General features: G+C 44.9%; 1 protein-coding gene across 1 annotated transcript in view; it reads left to right on the top strand.

Annotated features, from left to right (window-relative positions):
• Positions 1 to 4,285: 4,285 nt before the first annotated feature.
• Positions 4,286 to 8,951, top strand: part of CLMP (CXADR like membrane protein) — a 62,197-nt gene continuing 57,531 nt past the window's right edge. Inside the window, 2 exon segments of the mRNA XM_056860525.1 lie at positions 4,286 to 4,599; positions 4,601 to 4,641. Coding sequence (XP_056716503.1) covers positions 4,490 to 4,599; positions 4,601 to 4,641 — 151 coding nt within the window. The 5' untranslated portion in view covers positions 4,286 to 4,489.

The following is an 8,951-nucleotide window of genomic DNA, read 5'->3' as shown; positions in this document are numbered from 1 at the left end:
AGGGACAAAATGCACTTTTCTCCATCGATTTGTGTCCTATGCTGAAAAATCAGCAATGTTCCCGCTGCCCTGCTCAGGAACCAGCATCCTGTTCACCCAACCGAGAGCAGAAGTTCTGAAACGATCCAAGTTCTTATTCATAGCACAAAAGAGGAAGATGCCACCCTCTTTTAGCTAGGGACGTGGGCAGGGGTGCCTTTAATACACTATTTCTCCAATATGAAGCTCTTCTGCGGCTTCTCTGGGGATAACAGATAATTCCATAGATAATATCCTTCATTTATATACACAGAGGCTCAGTGAACTTGATGAGGTGAGAAATTCAGCAGAGGGAAGCTTCCAGTGTTACTGTTAACTGGGGATTCAAGTATCACTTACCAAATATGTGTGTCTATCTCAATGCCAAGTCGATGCTCAACCAAATTGATTTAGTTATAAATCGAGATCCTGCCACACCCAGTTTACCTAAGGCTGCTTTTAAAATAAAACGGGGCCGTTTTATCAACTGCGTATCTCTGAACAGGACTAATAAATAACAGCAAAATGTATATAGCACTTAAGTGCTTAAAGCATAGCATACACTTTATCTCAATCATCCTTACAGCTCTGTACAAAGTGAGCCTATCATACTGCAGAAGGGGGGTGGGGCTGAGAGACAGCAGCATGCCCATGGCCACCAACTGTGAGGTCATCACTGAATAGGGTTGCCAACCTCCAGGTAGTAGCTGGAGATTTCCTGCTATCACAACTGATCTCCAGCAGATAGAGATCAGTTCCCCTGGAGAAAATGGCAGCTTTGGCCATTGGACTCCATGGCATTGAAGTCCCTCCCCTCCCCAAACCCCGCCCTCCTCAGGCTCTGCCTAAAAAACCTCCCACCGGTGGCGAAGAGGGACCTGGCCAACCCTATCACTGAAGCTCTTAGCCACTAGGCTAAACGGTCTCAAGAATACGAGCAAGTTGCTATTATGCTACTCCACTTCCATAGACTGGCAATCTTCAACCTTTACAAACCCATCATCCACCTTTAACTACCCTCTCAGCATCAGTAGGGACCCATTGAGCTGCAAGCACATCATATCAGAGGCACACCACAGGAACAGAAGTCAGCAGCCATTTATACATGGCTGTTCCCTCGCAGTCACCCCACCAACGTCTTCAAGGCTTTGTTTTGATTATGCTTGCATTTTCCGACCATCAGAGGTCGCCTCACTCTCCCCGCACGTTTTCCTCACGTTTTCTGGATGCTGACTAAACATGAATCCATAAAACGCAGGCAAAATGAGCGGAAAGAGCAAGGCGACCTCTGACTGTCGGAAAATGCAAGCACAATCAAAGCAAAGCCCCAAAGTAGTCAGCAGGGTGACCGCAAGGAAACAGCCATGCAGAAATGGCCATCTCCCAACTGACCAATGCTAAAAAGGAATTATCTCCACCACTGACTGACCTCACCTTACCATCTTGTGGTAAAAGACAGGCAAGAGGTATGATGCTCTTGGTCTCTCTATGCATGTGCTAAAGCAACAATTCCTTCCAAAACAAAAAAAGGCAGCCCAAGAGAGCCCTGACCCATAGTCTGTGAAGACCTATAGTGCATTACAGTCTGTGTATCAATGGAAACCCTGCCTGTTCTCTGATTTCTGAGATCTGACCCTGTCCAACATTTTCTCCTTTCCGGACTCTGGTTGAGATACTATTGCTTTGGCGTTAAGCTCTGTCTATTTATTTATCTCTGCCTCAAATTCAAGACCCTCATGCTGGGGTGCAAAATAAAATGCATGCTAAAAAATACATACATGTACCCACAAAAAACAACAATAAAACCAGCAACAAATAAAAACAATGGAAAAATAAAAGCAGTAGCAGCAGTCAAATTTCGAAAATGCACTACAGCAGAAAAAAATAACAGAAAAATCTCAAGAGCAGATAAAAATGGGAAAAAACACAGAACTGGTCAAAATAGATAATATAAGAAAACAAATTTAGGCAGCAGGTAGGACCAATTCATCAAATCAGAAAAAAATCAAATACACTTTACCTATTCCCCTCACTTCTGTGGAATTAGTACACTGATTCTTATCTCTGGTTATCATATTAGAGTATATCAAAAGCTATTGGCCAACCCCCATTTTCGGTCCTGAAATAAACATTTAAAGAAAGATAAATGAATGAGTGAGCAGCCAGCCTATTAAAATCCTTGATGGTAAGAATATAGATTGTTACTCCTAGCATCAGTAGTTTCCGTTTATTGATTATGTAAAGTGATGGCTTAATAGTTATGGAGAGGCAAGAATTTCTCTTTTAAGAACAAGTTCAGCATGAGGGGAAAACTGCATAAACACACATGCAAAGACACGCACAGCTTCACCTTGATATTCACTAATCCAGTGAATCTTGGTAGGATGACTGTTTTGTGATCATGATTTTAGATTATAAAAGATTTATCCCCTTCCTTGGGTAACAGAAGCTCTAAAACCTAAAACCATCTCTTTAAAAACCTTCATATGTTCTACTCCAGAAATATTAACTATTTTCCATTCAACTTTATTTTTGCATAACAATTGTTGTAAATTGTCTCCACCCATTTCTGGAAATTACAGCCAAATCCAAAAGTATTAATAGTCTCCAAGAATCTATGTTCTACTCTATCAGGTGCTAATTCTAACTTTCCCAGCCTTCCTCCCTCCTACTGGCAAACCTGCTGAAGTCAGACTTTGTCTTGCTACTATGCTCAATGCCTGAAATTAAACCCCTTCCCAATGCTGAAGTGCATCCTGCCAGCACACAATGCCATCCTGCACATTGGCAACTTGGCTGCTCTGCACATGAGCTTCCTTACACCTGCATGCTGATCCAGTCTTACTCCCTCTTTGGATGTACTGCCTGGATCAATGGAACTAGACCACCCCAGGAAATTCCCCAATGCAGAAAAGCATTCTTCCTTCTCTTTTCTGCCTACCTGCTCTGATTCTCTGGGGTATGCACTGCTGTGTGAGAGTAAATAATGGATGGGTGCCAGTACCATGCCCACAATGAAAAATCCCAATCTGAAACTCCTCCAGTGGTCCTTAATCTTTCAACTATATACGCTCCAGCTCACCCAGTTTTGGGGTTTTTTTTCTTGGCAGGGAGGTGACACCTTTGGGGAGATGATGACCACTGTCATCCTGTTAGAGACCCTCTGCATGAGGTTGCTGTTCAATATAGAATCATAGAGTTGGAAGGGACCACCAGGGTCATCTAGTCCAACTCCCTGCACAATGCAGGAAATTCACAACTACCTCCCCCCCACACATACCCAGTGACCCCTACTCCATGCCAAGAAGATGGCCAAGGTGCCCTCCCTCTCATGATCTAAGGTCATAGGATCAGCATTGCTGACAGATGGCCATCTAGCCTCTTCTTAAAAACTTCCAGGGAAGGAGCTTATCATATGGACTGGAACCTAGCCAAAGCCCCAAGATATGCCCGATATTTTGGGTACCACACCCAATCCAAAGATCATTGCTATCTTCTGCATCCACCAATCTCCCCTGGAGTCAGGATAAGCAATGGTGACAGCCAGTGGAGATGAGCCAGGATGAGAGAAGAAGAGTTGGTTTTTATATGCCGACTTTCTCTACCACTTACGGGAGAATCAAAGTGGCTTACAATCACCTTCCCTTCCCCTCCTCACAACAGATACTCTGTGAGGTGGGTGGGGCTGAGGGAGTGTGACTAACCCAAGGTCACCCAGCTGGCTTCATGTGTAGGAGTTTACCAGATTAGCCTCTGCCGCTCATGTGGAGGAGTGAGGAATCAAACCCGGTTCTCCAGATCAGAGTCCACTGCTCCAAACCACCACTCTTAACCACTATACCATGCTGGAAATGCATTGGAAATGCATTGACCCTGTCTCACCCACACCCAAACTCCCAGCAATACCTTTTGGCTTGTCTACATAGAGGTTGTGTATATGTGTGTCTGAGTATACATAAACACACATTCATGATAATTTGTCAAATGTAAGAATTCTTTCAGAGATGATCTGTAGCTGTTCTTTAAATGGCACGACAAATATCATTTTCCATGTCTGCTTAACCATATTGACCCAAGCAAAAGCAACTTGCCTTTCCATAGAAGGCAGGGCTGCTGTATTACCAGGAGTAAGCAGCGGCTCAACCACATGACCAGCCTTGGCGGCTAATCCGGGTTGATGGCAGGGAGGGGCAGTTCTGGGAGTCAGCCATGTGCTTAAAATCATACAGTGTGTGTTTCTTCCCCCCCTCCCTCTTTTCTCCTTTTCTTTCCAGACATGCAAAATTACTTTGTGCAGCCATAGATGTGTCTCTCAGCTGCACTGCCTCCGCCTTCCCTCTTCCAGATGCTGACAGGCTCTGAATCAGTGGACAGAGAGAAACAGCTCCTCTCCTATCTGCATGGAAACTGGACGGGGGATGAATAGCAGCAGAGAAGAAAGAGCAAAGTTGGTTATTTTTCTGGCACATGGATGCAATTACACGGAGCACATTCCAGAGGCGTTACTTTGAATTTTGAGCAGGTCTGTTTGCCGTTCCCGAGTGGAAAGAAGTTTTTTTAAAAAAGGGAAGAAAAGTCTCTGTCTTGGAGACGGAATGTCTGCACTTTCTATCCTGATTCTAGGTAAGTTGGAAGGTTTTTATACATTAATTTACTAACAAAACTGAAGTTACAAGTGTAGCAGCAACCATCAAGGGAAGGGCCCTAAGGGGAAAGTTACTTGTAAAAAACTATGGGCTCTGAAGTCTATTGTGTGTGGAGGGTGTCTGCTTTTTGTTGTTTTCATAGTTAGCTCAAGAAACCAAAAGTTAAAACCCACTTCTTCCTCGACTTATTAGAATTAACCCTGCTTAAAGTGTGAAGCTATGTTTTTCTAAAATTACAGAAAAAATTTATATAATAAGCTATCAAAGAGTTCAATACTAATTTGGAAGAAATTGTGTATTTTGCTTACAGGGCTTTTCACTGATAATCGCAGAAGACTTTTTAAAAATAATCCAAACCTTAGACAAGCTGGTCTTTCTCAAATAAATGTGAACAAAAGATCATTGTTACGAGATGGTGGCCAATTGACTTATCGTTTGGTGTATGTATGTGTGGTGGGGTATACTTTTGTGCTGGAATCTATTTCTGATATTTTAAAAGAATCCATTGTTTCCAATTGACACCGTAGACAGCCCAAATTAGAAACAGATGTGTTAAAGTACAAAAGGGAGGGGGTGCGGGAGAGAGTGACAGAGGGGGATGGAAAGGGTAAGAAAATACAGAGAAAATGAGGAAGAAAAAAGGAGAAAATGGAAAGGGGGCATAGCAGGGAATGCGGGGAGAAGAGAAAAGTCTGGGTGATCAAAGAGGAGAAGAGAATGGGAGACAATGAAGAAGGAGAGAGACGATAAAGGGGAGTAATGGCTATTTTACACATTACGGAGAGGCAAACAAGGTTTGCACCCAAATAAAAGAATAGGGGCTGCAATTAATCACAGCTTCCCAATGAGCGTAGCTGTACCTTGTTGTTGTCTCACTTACACTTTCCAATTTAGAACATATCAGAGGTGCAGAACTGAAATATATAGGGTTGCCAGGTCCCCCTTGGCTGCTGACAGGGGCGGGGGTAAGGCTGCCAGATCCAGGTTGGGAAACTCCTGGAGATTTGGGGGTGGAGCCTGGGGAGGACAGAGACCTCAGTGGGGTGCAATGCTATGGAACCCACCCTCCAAAACATCCATTTTCTCCATGGGAACTCTATAGTCTGGAAATGAGCTGTAATTCCAGGGGATCCCCAGGTCCCGCCTGGAGGCTGGCATCCCTCCAGCCAAAGTTCACCATTTTAAAGCCTCACTGGTTTCAACAGAACAGAACATAAGTGTGCGGTGAAATCTCTCCCGTTGAAATTAACATTAAAAGGCTTACAGAAGCCTTGGTAAATTTGCTGTGAGCCAAGAACTCATGAGTTGCAGACCACTTCTTCGGATCCACAAAGTATTATCCTCAGCTCTGGCTCATAAAAGCTTTGAGATGCCTCGGGACTCCTTGCCATTTTTGGCAGCAGCAGATTAATACAGCAGCCCCCCCCCCCCCGAGAACTGAAACCAACATGGCCTCAAAACTGAGCGAAGTAATGGCCCTACGGGAAAAGTAGCCCTAAGCCACAAAGTAGACAGACGGTACACACCAGGGAAAACCACGAAGTCGGGAGTAGCAATTGTACGGAGGGACTATACTTAAAATACATATTGAACCCATGAACGCACGAAGCTGCCTTATACTGAATCAGACCCTTGGTCCATCAAAGTCAATATTGTCTACTCAGACCGGCAGCGGCTCCCCAGGGTCTCAGGCAGAGGTCTTTCACATCACCTACCTGCCTAGTCCCTTCAACTGGAGATGCCAGGGATTGAACTTGGGACCTTCTGCATGCCAAGCAGATGCTTCACTACTGAACCACAGCCCCTCCCATCACATGGTTCTCACCAATGGCTACGTATACCACAAAAAACTGGTAACTGTTCCCCATGGATAAAGGTTGCCAACCTCCAGATACTAGCTGGAGATCTCCTGCTATTACAACTGATCTCCAGCCGATAGAGATCAGTTCACCTGGAGAAAATAGCAGAATTGGCAATTGGACTCTATGGCACTGAAGTACCTCCCCTCCCCAAATCCTGCCCTCCTCAAGCTCTGCCCCCAAAAACTACTGCCAGTGGCAAAGAGGGACCTGGTAACCCTACATGGATGGCAGTAAACAAAGCTGCTGCTTCCTGTGCCATTTTCATAGAACAAACCAGATACGTTGGCACCAATATGCCCCCTATAACACCACCATAAAATGGAGGAGGTAAAAAACCAACAACGGAGGAAATGCTTAAGAAAGGAAGACGTGAGTAGAATGAGATGAATGTTGGTCTCCCTTGTGATGCTAGATGAAGCCTTCTTTACCAGCTCTCCAGGGACTCTGCAATATGGCAAGCGAGCTTCTCCCTCAATTTCCACTTACACATTGGACTGACATGCAGGCAGCTCTGTGGGGAAAAAATCCTGTATCAGGGCCTCACAAGGCCTGTCACGTCTTGATCCCTCCTTACCTCCCTGGGAGAGCGGGAAGTAGAGGCAACGACAAAGCCTCCTGACCCTCTTAGGAAAGAAAGCTAAGGGACAAGGAGGGAGCCAATCAGAAAGCGGCTATAGGTAGGGTTGCCAACCTCCAGGTAATAGCAGGAGCTCTCCCGCTATTACAACTGATCTCCAGCCGATAGAGATCAGATCACCTGGAGAAAATAGCCGCTTTGGCCATTGGACTCTATGGCATTGAAGTCCCTCCCCTCCCCAAACCCTGCCTGCCTCAGGCTCTGCCCCAAAAACCTCCCGCCGCTGGTGAAGGGGAACCTGGCAACCCTAGCTATAGGGGATAAGGAGTATGGAAGCACAAGGAAGCATGGCTTGCAGTGGTGGCAAATGACGCTTCCAAAAGTCAGACTGTGAAACCGATGGGACTCTGGAGGAGCCACGGAGCTAGCAGAGGAGGAAGGAGCAAGATTGACACACGGAGATCATTATCAATTTTATTCAAAACATTTCTATGCCACCTTTCTACCCAATTCTGGCTCCCCAAGGAAGCAAACACTGAAACAATTCAAACACTAAAACATTAAAAAGGCATTTAAAACACAAATATTAATAAAATACTTAAGACAATTAAATAAGACATAAATACATAAACTTCTAAAACACACAAACAAGGAAGGGAGGCTAATAAGAGTTAGCGAGGGAATGCTAAACAAAACAAAGTTTTCGCCTGCTGGTAGAAGACAACGGTAGCAGGAGACAGATGAATCTCCCCAGGGAGGGAGTTCCAAAATTTTGGCGCCATGACCGAGAAGGCCCTTTCTTGGGTTGCCACCTATCTAACCTCAGATGGTGGGAGCACTGAAGAAGCACCTCTGTAGATGACCAGAGTGAGTAGGGTCGTACGGGGGTAGGTACTCTTTGGTCCTTCAGGAATGTTGGCCCCAAGCAGTATAGGGCTTTAAAGATCAATACCAATACCTTGAATTGGGCCAAGAAGCAAATTGAAGGCCAGTGTAGATAAGACACCTTACTAGCCGTCCCATATATCAATCTCCAATAAAAGTTTCCATTACTCAGGGTAGTTCCAAACTTTCAGTATCCTTTACAGGGAAGGACAAGAGGCATCTAAGTGATGCTGCACAAAATCTGTGGTGGAAGGGCAAATGGAGGCATGGCTCTCCTGGATTAGCCATCAAGTCCCAAGGAAGAGGGGGTGTTTTTACACCTTTCTTCCTGATGCATGTTAGAACACATTGTGACATTACCCCGGCATGGCAAAACTCTATTATCAACACCTGCTACAATTTAAAGGCAGTTTATCAACGGGAAAGGTGATAAACACTAAAGGCATGTCATTAGGACTTTGGAAAAAAATCCATCACGATCAGATCATTGGAGGCGTTGTGCATGGGGATTTCTAATGCTTCCAACGTTCACCCCATAGTGACAGCTTGAATCAAAGCACCAGGTTCTCCATTTGGCAAAGGCCAGGTGTTGGAGGCTATGTTATTCCCACTGGGCAAGCACAGAGTAATATATTTACTAAGCAATGAGAAGTTTAACCATCTTCTAATTTCAAAGGAAGCCCATTCACTAAGGCCTGAATCTGAAATTTGCAGAATCCAGAAGATATATATGTAGGGTTGCTGGCCTCTGGGTGGCACCTGGCGATCTCCTGGTATTGCAGTTGATCTTCAGATGATTGAGATCAGTTCCCCTGGAGGAAATGGCTGCTTTGGAGGGTGGACTTTATGGCATTATACCCTGCTGAGGTCCCTTCCCCTCCCCAAACTCACCCTCCCCAGGCTCCACCCCCAAAATCTCCAGGTACTTCCCAACCCGGAGATGAAAACCCTATATATCTATGT

Source organism: Euleptes europaea, chromosome 14 (assembly GCF_029931775.1).
Source record: "Euleptes europaea isolate rEulEur1 chromosome 14, rEulEur1.hap1, whole genome shotgun sequence".
Taxonomy (NCBI): Eukaryota; Metazoa; Chordata; class Lepidosauria; order Squamata; family Sphaerodactylidae; genus Euleptes; species Euleptes europaea.
This window is presented reverse-complemented; position numbering and strand designations above follow the sequence as displayed.